Source organism: Euprymna scolopes, chromosome 14 (assembly GCF_053919585.1).
Source record: "Euprymna scolopes isolate OS-2025 chromosome 14, ASM5391958v1, whole genome shotgun sequence".
In the NCBI taxonomy this organism is placed as follows: domain Eukaryota; kingdom Metazoa; phylum Mollusca; class Cephalopoda; order Sepiida; family Sepiolidae; genus Euprymna; species Euprymna scolopes.
This window is the reverse complement of record NC_136495.1, coordinates 114,763,186-114,781,151: the sequence shown is the minus strand read 5'-3', so window position 1 is coordinate 114,781,151 and position 17,966 is coordinate 114,763,186. Positions and strand designations below refer to the sequence as shown.

The 17,966-nt window shown below is 36.0% G+C and overlaps 1 protein-coding gene across 2 annotated transcripts in view; it reads left to right on the top strand.

Annotated features, from left to right (window-relative positions):
- The first annotated feature begins 3,707 nt into the window (after nt 1-3,707).
- Nucleotides 3,708-17,966, top strand: part of LOC145293233 (protein lin-7 homolog C-like) — a 79,210-nt gene continuing 64,951 nt past the window's right edge. The window contains exon 1 of one of the 2 annotated variants that reach the window (XM_080139793.1): nt 3,708-4,493. Coding sequence is in view for 1 of the 2 variants with exons in the window: in XM_080139797.1 (XP_079995923.1) it covers nt 4,466-4,493 (28 nt within the window). In the remaining variant the exon portion in view is untranslated. The remainder of the gene's footprint in view (nt 4,494-17,966) is intronic. The other variant, XM_080139797.1, reaches the window with a different exon arrangement.

The window sequence follows — 17,966 nt, the reverse complement described above, 5'->3', positions numbered from 1 at the left end:
ACATCTCTGCTTAAACCAGTATTAGTTAAAATGCGTTATCCGTCCATACTGTGTAACAAATATATAAAGAAAATAGGGGGGAGGGGAGCAAAGGGAGCAATAAACAAAGGGAAGAAAAACAAAAAAGGAGCAAATGAAAACTAGACCTGAAAAGTATATTAATTTTGTCCAAGTTTTATTAAAAACAAATAAAATGCTGTTGCTTTTATTTCCCAAAGCAAAGATCAAAAATTAACCATCACGTTACAATTACAAAGAATAAAAATTAACATATACGTAAAAAAGGGTCCCTAATTGAGAGACTATTCAAGAAGAAGCTCTATCAACTGGAACAACAAAGTTAAATTTATTGTCCAAATGATAGCAACAAATTATAAGAAGAAACGAGAAAATATTTGTGTTTTTCCTACTCAAAATAAAAGAATAATTTTACTTGTCATAAAAACCTGAAAGGCAAGAAATATACAAACATATAAAAGGTTGTAATATTTGCTGTTATCTCGTTTGAATAAGACACAACACAAATACTAATTTGAAGGATTATTTTATTTTCTATTAACACTGTGAACATGGTAAGATGACATGAGTATAGCACTCATCAAAACACATGTGTACTGGACGTCAACTCAGTGAACTCTGCCTAGTTCTCGTTGAAAAGGCACCAGCGTGCTCTACTTGGATGGTAGCAGAGGCTGGTAAGGGAGGAATCAGTAAGCAGGGTGACTAGGTGTAAGGAAGGGTTAAGGAGTGAGAATTGTCTTTTACACTGTAGGGAAGAGGAAGGTTTAATATAGTGCTGAAGAGGATGGTAGTAGTGGTTTTGGTTTTGTGACCTAAATCTTTGGTCAGTACAAGGTCTTTAAAATGTTCACTTGTGTTAGTCTTCTTCTTTGAGAGTCGCTTTTTCAATTTTCTGGAACATTCAAGTGCTAATGTTTTTTCTTTTAAATAAAAACTAGCCTGGATGCCCAGCGTTGCCCGGGTATTTGGAGGTATGTGTTGAGTAAAAAAAAAAAAATTGGTAGTACGCAGGCATGCAGGCTCAAACCACAAAGGAGGAAAAGAATGTGAAAAAAACAGTAACATCTTTGCCGTTGCATTCATCGCCAAACCGGAAGTGGCAAAGGTTTAAATTAAGGCTAGTCAATCGAAAATCAGTGACAAAAAACGACCCCTCCCTGTAGAAAAGTGCCCAGTTGAGAGTAAAGGAATTAATGTTTTTAGCCAATTTTTCAATATTTGTCATCTGAAGGATCGAGCTTCTCATATTTTAATGAGTGATTTTTCTGACAAAGGGAGAAGAAAAAGCTGTATTCTAGGTTGACAGTATTTTGCATGAACAGCCACCAGAGATGTCGGGAATTTTCTGTTTCTATGTCTATCCTTGTAGCCATGTCACTAGTAAGGGTGCTGGAGGTAAACGTTTTATCTGGGTTGACGCTATCCGCCTGATAGTTAAGGACCCGAACCTTGGATTAACCACTAAGGAGGCTGTCCTATCAGCAGGTACAAAGTACTGGGGCTGCTGTATTGCCATTTGCTGAATGGATTCTGGACCATGTAGTAGCTTCTGGTGGGGCCTCTCGATGCCATATTAGTGGGTAATTGTTACGGCTTTACCTTTACATGTGCTACAAAAAAAATATATTTTTTCATTTCTATTTCTCTCTTACTTTCCCTCTCTGCCTTGCTCCAAACAAGTCTGTCGACCTAGTCCACAAATCTCAAAACTTCATCATAAAAAGTTTCCATAAAAAATACACAATTAAACCCGGATCTCTAACGTAGATCCCCACTACCATGTCTCCTTCTAGAACATCAGGGGTCTACGTTCTAACCTTCCAGAGGCTGAAACCCAATTACAGGAGACTAAACCAGACATATTATTTCTAAGTGAAACTGGCATTGGACAGACTATTTCCCTAGATGAGTTTGTAATTAAAGGATACTCTAATTTAACTTCCAAATCTGACCCCCAAGATCGCCATAGGTATGGAATACGTGCCTATATAAAAGATGGCGTTCCATATAGTAGGGACATCTCCAGAGAAGATCCTAACTTACCCTATATGTTGCACTTGCTCAAACTACTGTGTTTATATTTGCTCTCTATCACCCCAACAACAGCAAAGTTACTATCTTTAAAAGCATATCCGAGAAAATTGACCACGCCCTATTTGTTTATCCTTCAGCTAATATTTACATCTGTGGAGACTTCAATGTTCACAATGTGGAATGGTTAACTCACTCAAAAAAGACTGATGATGGGGGGGAGGTTCTGTCATGATTTCTTCATTGTTTATGACCTAACTCAGATTATTCACGAACCCACCTGTGTGCCGGATACTGATGGCCAGTATGCAAGTCTCCTAGACCTTTTTCTGAACTGTGTTCAGCTTCCGAAACAAAGATGCAGCGAGTGAAAAAAATTTCAGAAATAGCATGTAAAAGTTGCTCAAATTAAAGGTAGACATGACCTCCCTTTGTAATGTGTAGATATTAGAATTTAGACAGTATATAAAAAGTTTTAAGAATGAGTGACCCCACCGAGCGCACCCTGTAAAAAAGCCTTTGCCGGACATACACTAAAAATGCACAGACACACACACACATTTTGCCTTTTATATATATAGCTGTCTTTCTACGATAGGGGAATTCTTTTTCTAACCACTTCCGGTTAAATTATCTTCCAAGACTTTCTCTTCTTTTACTTTCCTTGAACAAAGAAGGAATTTCTTTTCCTGGAGATCACATGGAGATCACATGGAGATGACTGCTTGTTTTCATCTTGTCTAGCTGATCGGTGAATTTAAATTCTGACGCTTACAGAAAAAATCCAAAGAAACACAATTTGTTTCTTCCGCTGGTCTTCTAGAGAGAAATAATTTCACAGTCGATAAAATTTTTTTGCCTTGTAATTAACAGGAAATTAAATTACGTTGAAAGTTTAGTAACAATCAACGGAGCTTTCTACGAGGGCGTGCAATAAGTAATGCCCCTGACCCACTTCCCATAACAGTAGAGCAACAAAACTTGCCACAGTTATTAGTCTTTCTCTACATAGGAATGACCCAGAGTTATGCATTTCTCCCATCGTTTGATGCAGCTCTGGAGACCGTTTTTGTAGAACACCCCCAGGTTGGTCCCCCCCAACCCCGACATGACTTCAGAAATCAAGGCTGCATCATCTGGGAAACGCTTTCCTTTCAAAAACAACTTCATGGCTGGGAAGAGGTGAAAGTCAGAAGGTGCAAGAGAATGTTATTATTATATATTGACTCTTGATTAGATAAAATCAGCAGTTTCTTTCAGCCAATCAAGGAAATGTTTATGTTCGCTGTCGGAAACTTGCACATACTATAAAAACCCAAACCCTTTTTATTATTTTCTTTCACAGAAAGCACTCATAAGTATGTCCTTAAAAGCTAACCTCGAACCCTGGCTTTACTGAACATACCTATACACTCGTTTATCCGCAAAAAAAAAACTTGCACATACTATAAAAACCCAAACCCTTTTTATTATTTTCTTTCACAGAAAGCACTCATAAGTATGTCCTTAAAAGCTAACCTCGAACCCTGGCTTTACTGAACATACCTATACACTCATTTATTATAAATACACTCTATCACTAACGATACAGACACATTATGTGCGCGCGCACACACACACGCATACACACATATCTATCTCATTTACACACATGCAAACGCACATGGCGTCAGCCAAAATGAACATCTATATTCAATTTCTCTTTACAAACAAACTGCCTTCTTTCACTTGAAACGTTCCTTAGATTCTTTGAACTTTCGTTTATTATCATCACTTTGTTTTGCATCGATCTAAGTTTTCGATAAAAATTATTTTGAATGAATCGACTTTGTCATTGTTTCAATATCTTACCTACCGATCCTTATGTATATTCTGTATTTTAAACATTGTCCTTTTTGATTGAGTGTTTGATGGGAAGGCAGACTCCACAGTATACTAATAAAAACAATATCAATTCCATTTTCTATTTACTTTTCTCCCCACAAGGACAAAATTAGATACATGGTGATTTGTAATGTGAGTGAATTCCTTTCTCCATAAAAGAAGGAATCTGAATTTAAAAAAAAAAAAAAAAAACTCAGTCTAGAAGGATTTTTTTCTCCAACCGTGGGCAGAACAGATACCACCGTTAGACTTTGATCCGGAATCTCAACCCGGACGCCAAGACACCAGCAATCATTGTTTAAAAATTTTAATTATTCATTTTCTTTTTTTATTTATTTTTTATTTCGTCAACTAATGGAATAAAATCACCGTTCCAAATAATAAAATTAAACTATGTTTACAAACATAAAAATAATACGGTATTTTTAAATTATTGATTTTTAATTTTTTTTTTTTTTTTAGGTCAGTGGTTGTTCGGTAAGCGGAAGTCATATTGCAACAGTATCAGCCAGGAATTTAAACCGTAATCATGTCGGAGCCTTTGACATTAGAAAAAGGTATTTCATTATCTTGTCTTGATATATATTTTAATTGAGACGATAACTTTTTTTGTTCACATTTTTGTATAAAACTCGTTTCTTTTCTTTTCTTTTTTTAATTTACGATTTCTTCGTACGCATGTATTTCGCCGCAAAATACTCGCTTATTTTCGCGTGCCTCTGCCTCACCCGTCGTCGCCTTGCTCTGCGCTTTTTCTTTTCACGACCCACCCACCTATTTTTTTTTTTTTTTTTTAAAGGTGTATATATATATAAAGCTTTTGTGATTTCTGATTATAAATCATGTAAATATATTTCTATCTTTATCGAAGCAAACGAAAAGAAAAATAGTTTGTTACCGTTTAACATGCAACGAAAAAAAAAAAAAGTCAGAAACTGTCGCACCTTGAAAAAATATCCGCCCCCCCTTTTTTTTTTTTACCTGACCATACCTTTTTAAAAATCGAACGAACAAATGTTTTTAGGTCACTTTCTTTTCTTTTACGTTTTATTAGTAAAATACAAATAGTTAAGCAATTGTATATATTTTTAAAAGTCTATCTTTCATACACGTACCACATAGATTCAATTGTCATTTAAAATGTTTTTTAAATGAACACAATTTCGTTATGAACTGAACTACTTAACGCACTCCCGACCATTGTTGAATTAAAAACAAAGTTTATTTGCGTTTTTTTTGTTCTAACGTTTGCTTCTCCGTTAAGAGTGAATTGTTTTCATATATTGTGTTAAAATCCTTAGTATTTTTCTAGATTTCATTTTTATCGTAAATGTTAGTGTTCAAGTGTCGCGTTTGTTTTTACTTGTTAGGCCTTATTTAATATTTTTAATATATACTGACTGCGTTATTTAAATACCATTAAAAAAAAAAATGAATCCCATTCATTCATCGCAGGTTAATAAGTAAATGTGCAAAAAAAAAAAAAAAAAAAAAAATGCAGTTTACGAACCGTGCTGCATTTTTTTTTTTTTTTTTTTTTAAGACTTTCAAGTTAAATTAAATTTTTACAGTATATTTTGTTCATTAAATTGTGAGACGAAAGTACAGAATAGTTAACAAAGCGGCTAATCCCCTTCCTCCCTCATGTTAAGAATACATTTCTAAATAACGTTGTTTCAGCACGGTCAGTAAACTGCAGAAGTACCCGCAAAGAAATTCTATTTTTAAAATCGTTTCTTTTTTCTAGTTTGTCTTGTCTTAAACTGCATCTCCTGAAACATGTAAAAATACTATTTTTTATTTATAATGATTTTTACTTTTTTTTTGTAAAGAAAACGTTAGGAGCAAATTTTTAGTAGTTGTTGTTGTGGGGTCTAAAGTTTGACGTTCACCGGGCACCGTTCGATCGTCGCACAACCAACGAAATTTTGGGTAAATTTTTACGACGATCCCCAGCATATTATAAACATCCCAACTTCCCCATGTTAAGAACGGCTTTCGGAATAGCCCCCCACCCCACCTCGAAAGCCGTTCTTGACATGGGGAGGTTGAGGTGTTTATACTACGCTGGGGCAGATCGTCAAAAGATTGACCGAAATTTGTTTATTTTTTATCAAATATTAGGGGTAGGCTATAGAAACAAAATTTTTCATATAAATGCCAAAAGTGGCTTATTACCTTCATTTATATGTAAATAGATGGGAACAAGTGATTTTTTTCAAAACTGGTCAAAATTGGAGGGTCGCTGGCCCCAAACGTGATTTGACCGCGTCAACGCGTGAAAATGGCCCAAATTTCGCCCCCAAACTCACTTCTTAATCATTTATTGAAAGCCACAGGGTGCATTTTTTTTTTTTTACTATAAATGCATTTGTATCATTAAATCTAACATTCCCATTGGCTATCCCACAAGTATAGGGCTTTTTAGGGTATCTCAGTTATCTCCTCATGGCGTGTTTAATAAATTCCATAATGGCTGACTTCAACGCGCTCTGTTAAGAACGTATTTTTCCGCTGTAAAAAAAAAACAAAAAAACTACTCGATCAAATTAAATGAATTTTTTTTTCCGGAGATCTTCAGTCCAAAACGGATACGTATAATATAACTTTTTTTTTTCTCGATATTTTCATTTTTTTATGTCTTGATTAAACTGTACAAGTACCAAAAATAAATAAATAGCGCGGTAACAAAAGAGCATAAACACCGTATTTTATTTTTAACCGATTATCTAGACTTAACAGATGTAAGAGTCACTTCATAGCAATTTCTTTTTGTTTTCAGGTAACGCTTGTTTTTTCGAACTGAACAAACGTTTAAAAACACTAAAAACACTTATTTTCTAGGTAGAAAAAGTAACTTTGATAGCATTTGTTACATTTGGATCACTTTTTCGTACACTAACGTAATAACTTGCAATAACCCTTCTGAGTGGCTTCCGGGCCTGGATAAGTGGTGATCACTGTAAAAAAAAAACCCCAAAAAACTATTTTTGCTTAAAAAATGTTTAGATTTTTTTGTATTATAGAAAAATGGGACTCATTTTTGGGGTACTCCTTGGGCGTTGAGTTCTATGGCGACCAGCAGAAAAATTTAATTGTCGCTCCCTTAGTCCCCCCCTCTCTGACGCATGCGCACGTAACATTTTTTTATTTACTGACGTTGCCGTAGTAACTAAACGACTATTTGTCACTTTTACAAACATTTATTTTGAAAAAACGTTTTACTCTTTATGAATATTAAAAGAAAAAAGTTGCTAAACATTTGTTAATAATTTCTCACTTTTACAAACATTTTTTAAATTTCTTTTTAAATGACGACTTTTATTGACTTTATTTTTTTAATAGTATTTGCGAATGGGTATATGCTGACAACACATATCAGTTAAATTTTGCAAATATCCCCCCCCCTACCAAAAATGGTGTTTATTCCGAAATCCGTTGTTAATATGGGGAGGTTGAGGAGGGTGTTTATTCTGAAAGCTCACTTATTATTTCTAAATCACATTTATTTTTTAAATCAAACAACAGAGCTCAAGTCGATGTTTCGATTGTAAAACAAAACTAATTTTTTTGATAACTCTGTGTGGCCTGCCAATGAATTATTTTTTTTCTAAAGAATAAAATTGAATAAAGTTTATTTTTACAAGAATGGGTATACATTTATCTAGCGAATAAACATAAAAATATATATGAAAAAAAAAAACACGTTTAATATTAAAAAAAAAAAATCAAAATTATGCAATGGGGATGAAGTTGGCTTTTTTTTTTTTTTTTTTCTTAAACGAAATGTCCTCCCCGTTACATAATCTTTATTTCTTTTAAATAATAAACCTGTTTTTTCATATTTTTTGTTTATTCGCTAGATAAATGTATAAACATTCTTGTAAAAATAAATTTATTCAATTTTATTCTTTAGAAAAAATAATTCATTGGCAGGCCACACAGAGATTTATCAAAAAAATTAGTTTTGTTTTACAATTGAAACCTCGACTTCAGCTCTGTTGTTGGATTTTAAAAATGTGTTTTTTTTTCATATATAATTTTATGTTTATTCGCTAGATGAAAATGTGAAAACAAGTTTGTTTTTTTTTTTCTGTAGAAAGTTGTTTTTATGACTATGAAATTTGACGCATGGCATATTTTTTGGCATGCTGGTGTGCCAAAAGAACTATTGAGATACGGATAAACAGATTCACCGAACTTCCGTTGGTTCATTCCACGTGCTAAAACTGAATGCATGTGCACGCGAAAACAAACATGGCGACAAATGAAAACAATATGGAATACATTGGATAATAAAGATCTTAACATCATTGCCCTTAGATTAATAAATGAAAAATCCTTTATATAAGAGGGGTGTAACTTGCAAGGAGGGAAGTATGCATTGTACAGGTCCACACTAGTTTTTTTTGTGTTTGTGTTAAGTCTTAAAAATATCAGAAAATAATAATTAATATTTAACGGTGAGACCTTTTTAAAGCATATCTTCAAAAAAAAAAAAAAAAAAAGTAAAAAGCCCCACCCCCACCATCAGCACATTTTAAAGTGTTTCTTCATCTTTTTAAAATGTTTGGAACTTATGACCCCCTCCTCCACCCCAACACCGTTCCCTCTTTCTGCCACCTATCCCCCACAAAACTTGAAAAAAATGCTAACGATTACATGTCTTGTTTACCGCTATGTGGCCAAGAAGTTAAATTGTTTACGTTAAATTTATGTAGAAAATGTTCCCTGACTCTAAAATGTTAAATTTTGATTATTTTAAAAAAAATTCCTTTATCTTCAGCTTTAAAGGCCATTTAAATTAAATTAAAATTCAATTAAAATTCAATTTAAATTAAAGCCCCCCCCCCCCCAAAGTAGATTTAGATTTCTTTTTAGGCGGTAAAACTATGCTGAGGAAGGTTGTAAGAAAATCCAATTTTGACCAAAATCAATACTTTTATACAACCTAACATCACAAGTGCATTTGAAAAGTTTTATCACTTGCACAAGTAGAGAGGCCCCGCCTATAAAATCAACAGTAGGTTCTTTTATAAGACAGAATTGAACCATGATACTTTTGTATGTTTATCATTTCTGACACTGTTGGTGTCATGAATGCATGCAGCGAGGTGCATATTGTGGTGAGAGGGGGTTTGACCGGATGGGATGAAGGAGTGCAGAGAAATGCAAAACCTTAGCTAAGAAAATAGGACCAACCACCGATATGTCATGAGCTTGTTAAAGGCAAAGCAGATGATATATTATCTCAAAAAGGGAGACAGATTTGGAATTATCTACATGTCAAAAGAGATGGTTTTGCTTGTCAAATAGAGGAAGAAAGGGCAGAAGAGGGGGTGTGATGTCTGACTGGGACAAAACAGAAATGTCTATGGGATTTTGTCAGAAAGAGAAAAAACAAATAATAATTGTTTTTATCTCATTGTCGTTATATATCTGTTAACATGAAAGGTTGTTTTTAAAACCTCTTGAGAAGTATGAAGAGATCCAGAGATCCTTAGCTGATTAAGGCTGACAACTTAGAATAGGGGTCAAGGATAAGAGTTGCCGCCAAGCATTGTTCAACCTGGAATGACTAATCACTCCTAATTTGATAAGTAAAAACCTCAGTGTAAATGAGGGTTAAAATTTGGTAGAGATAAGTTTGAAGAGGAGGAGTAGAAATTAGGGGGACAGAGAGAGAGGTGTTGAGTGGACAAGACGAAGGGTAAGCTCTAAGAGGAAGAAAGGGTAAGCTCTAAGAGGAAGGAGAGGTGGGGGAAAAGGGGTTGGATTTAGAAAAAGGAATTCTAAAAAGAGTAGAGTCGTAGCCAGCAAACTGAACGGCTGAGCTGATCAAGTGCTCCTGATTTGGGAGCCCTCAGGGCCTGATGTTATGATGTTAACTAGCCTGTGTTAATGGGAAATCTATGACTTTATTGGTCTGGTCTTGCATCGGTTCACTGCTATAGTCAGTCACCTCAATTTAGACAGTAGCTGTTATGAAGTAATTAAATTAATAGTTTGTTATTGTTATAAACCGGAGTTCTGTTTGTTTGTGGTGAGGACTCTTCATATTGGAGCAAGCCGCAAGGACCAGCGGAGTGATTGATGTACCCGGAGACTACACAGGGTAGGAGACGATTTGATTGAGAGGCAATGAAACACTGGGTGAAGACGATCAACAGGCCAACTTGTGCCGGGACAATGTATGTACGATCGAAAGAACACCTGTCATATCAGGTGGAATCCTACGAGGTTAAGGACGTCAGTGTGGTTGGTGCAGTATCGGTCTCATTATACATTAATTCAAGTGATTATGTAAAAATAATTTCATAAAATCAACAGTTGGTTCTTTGATAAGACAAGGGCGCGCTCAAAAATGTTTTTGTTTAAAATTGGACCATGATACTTGACTTTTACATTTTAAACTTGAAGTGAAGCCATTACGAACAGATAATTTTATAAAATCAACAGTAGATTCTCTATAGTGCAATGTAGACTACAATGTATTGTGGACTAAGTCACTGCGGGATGGTATGTGAAGCTTCCTCCCGGTACACTGAGGGGAAGAAGTCCCTAACTAGAGAAGGCAATTAATCGATTTGATTACAAAATGGTTGATTTCGATAAAAGTATAGGAGGATGGAACATTTGTTGACCCTCATTCAATCCCAGACAACGTTGAATCTCCCTGCTAGTGTGTGTGTGTGTGTGTGTGTGTGTATATATATATATATATATATATATATATATATATACACACACACAGGGTGAGCAAAAATGGGTGTTGTAAACCTTCCTACCTGTGGAAGTGGTACCCTTTTCACAATAGAGGCCAACTAGGTTCAGCTGTCCGGCCTCAATAAAAATGGTTCTGGCTACCTATACTCTTAAAATAAAAATAGATCAAGTTAAATTATATTTGTTTTAATTGCTGAATATCGTGGAGATAGGTAGCCAGGACCATTTTTCTTGAAGCTGGATGGCTGACCCTATCATGACAAGAGTGCCACTTCCACAAGTAGGAAGGTTTACAATATTGTTCACCTACTGTTGCTCATTGTGCGTGTGTGTGTGTGTGTGTGTGTGTGTATATATATATATATATAATTCATATTCAAGCCCAATCTAAGCTTGAAAAGTTTTGCTGCAGTAGGAACAGGAAATGGTGGCAGGTGCCAGGGACTTCAAAGCATTGCTCTTTTTATCCTGCCTGCATTTCTCTGGAGCTACTTTCCTGTCATTTTCATATTAGCGGGCACCATTGTGAATAGCAGTCTGCCACTTAGTCCTATCTGAAGCTGTCTGCTCACATGATGATGAGTCAATGTTGAAGGCCTACTACAGAGTGGTTGCTAGAAAAGCAGGAAATTTGTCAAACAACGATTTATTTTTACAAAGTTTTTCAAAGACAAATGTTATATTATACTCATAGATACTCAAAATGTCATCCGTGCACTTCACTGCAGCGTCTGAACCTAAAAATCCAACAAAAGAACCAATCAAAAAATAGCAATCACGCATTTTATTCATGATCTAAGCTGACCTTCAAATTTCCTGCTTTTCTAGTGACCACCCTGTATTATTATTCTATTGTCTGACAAATAGGTCAAAGCTGGAATGTTTAAAATGAACAAATTCAGCAAAATGATAATCCATCAAATTAAAATCAACAAAATCAAATAAAGATGTAAGCAAAAATAAGCTTAAGACCAATGTAATATCCATGCAAACAATCCTTTCTTTTTTCCTCCTCCTTTTTTTTTCTCTTTCTCTCTTTTTTTCATCTATAGATAATGAAGGATTCTTAATTTCTGAACCACGGCTTTATGCCTTTCTTCGTTTTATCGAATCTATGACTTACTTATTCGATCCTTTGTCATATTCTGCCTTTGTGGGGAAACAAACATCTAATGCCAAATGTGCACCCAACATCTGGTTTTTTCTTTTGAAGATACGATTTCTGGACAATGGTTTTATGCCTTTTTGGATTGTGTCAAATCCATGACTAACTTATAACTTAACTGTGTTGTGTTCTGCTTTCATGGCGAGACAAGCATATAGTGATAAATTTGCACCCGACATTCGTTCTTGTCTTTTTAAGACAAAATAATTTCTGCTTTTGATAATTGCTGTCAACTCTACTTTCTTTGCTTGGATCTTCTGAAAAGCCATCTTTTAATACCGAATGATGCCTGATTTTTTACAGCCTTGGAGTGAGATTGTTTTCCTCTTCGAAGGAAATATCAAAAATTACTTTTTTTTTATGAAGTGAAACATTCGTTTCTGCTTTTTTTTTTTTTTTTTTTTTTTTGCAGGCAGTTGACTTGGGGTGAGATGTGTTTCCTCTTCAAAGGTTATCTCCAAACTAATTTTTTTGATAGATCCTGATGTTGTCAAACCAGAGGTCGCATTGTATTTATCTACAGTGTCAAGTAGTACAAAGTATAAGGTGGAACTACAAAAGGAGACCATGAACAGATTTGAGAGTATTCAGTTTCTGCAGTTAAGTTTGTTACTCTATCTTTCTCCTCAGACTCCTTGATTATGAATTCACAATGATCAGAGACAGTGGTAGTATGTTCTTGTACCTATTTACAAATGCCTCCCCACGGGACAGTTAGACACCAGGGTCGTTTTTTAACGTGGACAAAAAGGTACAAAAATAAAAAAAATTGTCTCAGTCATGAAGGACTGTTCCTCCACTGAATGGTAGTCTAGGTTCATAAGAGTAGTAGTTGAGGGGCAAAAATCAGAAGCTCACAGTATTAATGCCGGTGTCCCTCAGGGATCCATCCTGGGCCCAACTCTTTTCCTGATCTATATTAATGATCTTCCAAATCACATCCTTACGTCATTTGTAGACATCTATGCTGACGACACTACCATTTATGGGAGCACATCTAAGACAATAAACGACCAAGTTCTCTCCAATTGTCTCTCCTCTGATCTTGAGCACGTAGTACAATGGGGTAAGGAGGGGCTGGTTACTTTTAATGCATCTAAAACCAAGCTTCTCTCTTTACATCAACATTCTGACCCACATCTGGCATCAATTGAAATGAATGGCTCTCGTCTTCAGGAGGCCTCTAGTTTTGACAAGCTTCTTGGCTTGACCATTACTCCTGATCTTAAATGGAACACGTACATCAAATCTGTTGCCACATCTGGGCAGGAGCTGCTAGAAAGGACTTGGCCTGCCTTGATAGAGTTCAAAATAGACTTCGTAGCCTCGTAGGATATGTCCTTTTCTCTTCCTTGCAACCTCTATCTCACAGAAGAGATGTTGCGAGTTTGTCTCTGATGTATCGTTATTTTCATGGAAAGTGTTCGACTGAGCTTCAATCTATGGTCCCCCCTCGCCAAACTTTCACAAGAAACACTCGTCTAGCTGTAAACACTATCAAAAATTCCCCCCACTCTTTATCTGTGCCTAAACCTAAACGTAGATTCCATGAACAGAGCTACTTTCTTAGAACTGCACGCCTGTGGAATTGTCTTCCGTTTTCCTGCTTTCCGGCTGACTACAATATGGTTGTCTTTAAGTCTAACGTAAATAAGTTCTTGATGAGCCGTTCCATATAAGTTATCAAATTTACCAAATTTTCATTACTAATGATTACTATATTGTCCAATTTCTAATGTACACTCTTTAACCCTTATTCTTGAGTGGCCTCTTGGCCTTGATAATGTGGTGATGCCTATGTAAAAAAAAAAAAAAAAGCATCTGAAGAACAGATACTACACTTTGATCTTGGCCAAAAGGCCACTTGTAGCTAACTTTGGGAGTTCTCATCCCAGTTCCTCCTAAATTTTTCCAAAATCCAGTTACCCCTGTTGTAGTTACTGATTTTGCTGTTAAACAAGTTTAACTTCTGTGTGGAGCTCATAAAGATTGTGCCTCAAGATTGTCTGGTTTGCATGAAGTCCTCCTCATTGATTAGTTATCTGTTAATCTGCAAGGTTGTAGGTTTTTACCCCTGACACCCATAACAGTAAGACTCGGCTGTTGTATGCGCAAACCGGGAAGGTTTATTCTTGGACACACAAGGAAATCGTGCAGAAGCAATTTTGGCAGTCTTGCACCATTCATTTGCTATTCTGCATCTGAAACATTTTAACGCTTAAAGAACATCTAATAACATTCGTTGTCCGTAGCAGGAAATAATAGAGAGCTGTAAGTTTGGGTTTTTATAGTATGCATAATACTAATGAGCCACTATTTATCAAGGCCCATAGGCCACTCAAGGATAAAGCTTGAAGAGTTTTTCCAGGATAGCGAAACAATAGTGTGAAGACTGTTACTAATTATTGAAACTGTCTAGAAATTATATTATTTAAGAGGACAGCTCTATAAAAATTGAAAATGATCATGATCATGTGGAAAGAAGCCCCGTGGTATTGTGTTCCACAGATGGATAGTTCTTGGAAAGAAACATTGCTCATGTAGGTTCTGTTTAATTTTAGATATACGGAAGGAGAAAGGAAAATTATTATTTGCAGTGGTTGTAACTAGATGAGTCCTTATGTTTTACAAGGTTGAACTATAGATTGGTGCTCAGTCGAGCATCTAACATGAAACAAATGATAGAGTAAAGAGAAAGATTAGCAATGTTTCTTCTGTGAAAAAATATTAACGTATTCACATAAACCATTATAATCCACCTAAAAGATACCCTCTAAACCCAACAGATACCCGGTAAAGTTTCAGCCCAGTGTAGCTTTGGAGCCCGTAGCACAGTGGATAGAAGCATGGAGTCTCTACGGTTCCAGGTGAGCATTGTCTGAAGATAGTGGTTTCAATCCTACCCAAAGCAGGCCAGAGAATTAGTTGGCCAAAACGTGGTGAAATGACAACAGCTATTATGGAAGGCAGTAATTACTGAGGACATAGTTACAAGACTCAGCATTCCTATCCCGTCGTGGTTAACCACCTGAAGAAGGCCAAATGATGAGTTGGCTGAAATGTGGTGAAACAACTACAAAGATAAGTCTGCAAAAGAACGAATACACAAATTATGAAGCCTCATCTCAAAGGATTCAATATATATATTTTTATGATTATGTTTTCATAAGTCTCCGATTCTCATCAATTCGTCAGATGTTATTTCCATTCGATGTTACCAACAAAAAGTTAATTTTGTACATGATAAACCTGGTGTTTTCATTTGAGGAAAAGAAATTTCATCCCCACGTTGTTACAAGGCGGCCATCTTGGATACTCGAAATTAACAGTGATTCAGTTTTTAGCATAACCGTCTCCACCCGTTAAATGAAAACCGTATACATTGAAATTAACAATATTTCAAAAATAAACATTTTATAAAATATCCATATATATATATATATATATATATATATATATATATATATATATATATATATATAAAAACTTTGTTTTAGAGTTTTCCATTTTAAACATTCCAGCTTTGACCTATTTGTCAGACTATTAAATAACTATAGTATTGTTACTGCTATTACTCACAAAATATAGGTCAAGTATCATATTGTGACTCGTGTCAGAATGAATTATTTAATGTATTTATTTGCTTCCCCACCAAAGCAAATTAGGCACAAGGCCGTTTTTAATGTGGGGTAAAAACCAGCTTCCCTAAAAGTAGGCAAAAAGGGGGCACTCTGGTTACCAAAAATAATAATTGTCCCAGTATAGAGGGTTTCCCCTCCATTGACTGGTACAAATTATCTTAAGTGCAGCATCTGCAGAACAGATACTACACTTTGATCCCGGCCCGAAGGCCAAGAATTCAGTGTGTTTATTTGCTCCCCCATCGAGCAAATTAGGCACAAGGCCGATTTTTAATGTGAGGAGTGAAGGGGAAATGGGGACCAACTCCCCAGGGAGTAGGGGAGCTGGATAGTGACAATTGGTATGAAGGGTTGCCCCTACATTGACCAAGGTTTTATATGTGGGGTTTCCCCCACATATGGTCTTTGCTTGCAGTATCTGCCAGAACAGATGGTATTTATTTGCTCCCCCACCGAGCAAATTAGGCACAAGGCCAATTTTTAATGTGAGGAGTGAAGGGAGGGGGAAGGGAAAAAGGGGACCAGCTCCTGAGAGGTGGGAAATGGGAGCTGGTTAAAGGTCAGGTATGTGGGGATGCCCACACATCTGGTCTTTGCTTGCAGTATCTGCCGGAACAGATACTACACTTTGATCCCGATCCGAAGGCCAAGAATTTCTTAAAAGAAAGTCATATTTGTATTATTTGGACTACTGCTTTCATCTCTAGTGTTATTTTCGACCTTCTACAGATATACCTTGTTATATGCAGGAATGTAACTGTCAAATTCAAGGAAGCTGTAAAAAATTTTTATTGGATTTCTTTATTTAAACCACGTGGCATAACGGATAAAATACTAAGTAAAATTCAGTTTTAAGTGATACTCTTCTGGAGGTTGAAGGTTCTGTCTTCAGTGAGGGTGATACTAAGAATACAATTGCAAATAATGTAAAACTGTTACAGTTATGGCTGACGTAACGAGAGCATGCTATCCTCATGGATTAAATAGAGCGTTCCGTTTGAAATTCTGTACCGATTCCCGAGTTTGGCAAGATACACCTGAAGAAGTTTGAAGGTTAGATTGGCCGAAACATGAGAATAACACTAAAAATGAAAACAGTAGTCCAAATAATCTAAATTAGCGGGACCTGTGGATATTCCACAGGGAACTCATTCATATGTAATATATTGATGTTGGCATTCTGTAGATGTTCAGTGTAAGTGGAGATGCTCTAATATTATTGTACCTATTTACTATGCCTCCCCACGGGACAGTTAGACACCAGGGTCGTTTTTTAACGTGGAGAAAAGATACAAAAATAAAAATTGTCTCAGTCGTGAAGGACTTCTCCTCCACTGAAAGAATGAGAAATGGAAGTGCCGCATCTGAAGAACAGATACTACACTTTGATCTTTACATTTAATTTATTTCGTTTAAAGAAAAAATTACAATTAAAAAAATTCCAATATAAAATTAAAACATTTAAAAAGTAAAATCTCCAAAAGACAAAACAAATTTAGGCACAAGGCCCTATAAGATCTGGGGAGGGGAGTGTTGCAGGGTCTTTGTAACTAAAGTAAAAATTGGAGTCTGTGGCGACTTTACTCTTGACTGGCAACATTTACCACAATACCTCATTCACTCTGTGGAATCTAAACTAACTAATGAAAACCCCATCGTTTTTACAAAAAGGATATATATATACAATTTCTGTGTGTGTGTGTGTGTGTGTGCGCATTTTTTTTTTTTTTTTATATATATATTAAACAATGTGTGTGTGTGTGTGTGTGTGTGTGAAAAAAGTTCAATTCATTGGAAAAAATAAAAGTTCTTGAATTTGGAAGAAAAATAGTTCGTGTTGGGGAGTGGGAAATATAGAAAAAATGTACAAAAAATAAAATTAGTGCATTGTTAGTAAGGTCCCTCCCTAAGCTAATCTAAGTAGTTAGATCGCCTACTGTTTTCGGGGGCACCGAAAACAAGCGGGGAGATCCCTAATGGGGATTGGGAATACTTCATATCGGGTGTTGGGAGCAAAATAAATAGATTGTTAAAAACAAAAGGGGAGAATATATTAGGTGGCGACCTTCGAGTAGGGGTTGATCAGGGGATGATAAAACAGAAAGATGAGGGGTAGTGGTAGAGTAGCCTCGGAAGGTTCTCTAGTGCCAGAAAAAAAAACAAAAAATCGAGGGACAGGATCTCATTTGTACCACCAGTCAAGAGTCTCTTTACTTTTTATTTGTCTAACCTAGCGAGATGGGCTCCGTAAGACCCAGTACCGCATTTGCCATGCCTATGGTGGTAACACGAATTCAAACTTGGCGCCTCATCGGATGCACAAGCTAGCGTCATGCACCCACCTCTTGTCAAAGGCCACTCGAGGCAACCTCTTCCAATCGCATCTGATCTTTACTTTAAGCAGATGCTTAAAGTAGACAATCAGATCCCGATCCGGAACAGATATCCCTTTGCGGACTCGCTTGAGGCGTGTGATCCATATGACCATCCTCGCTACT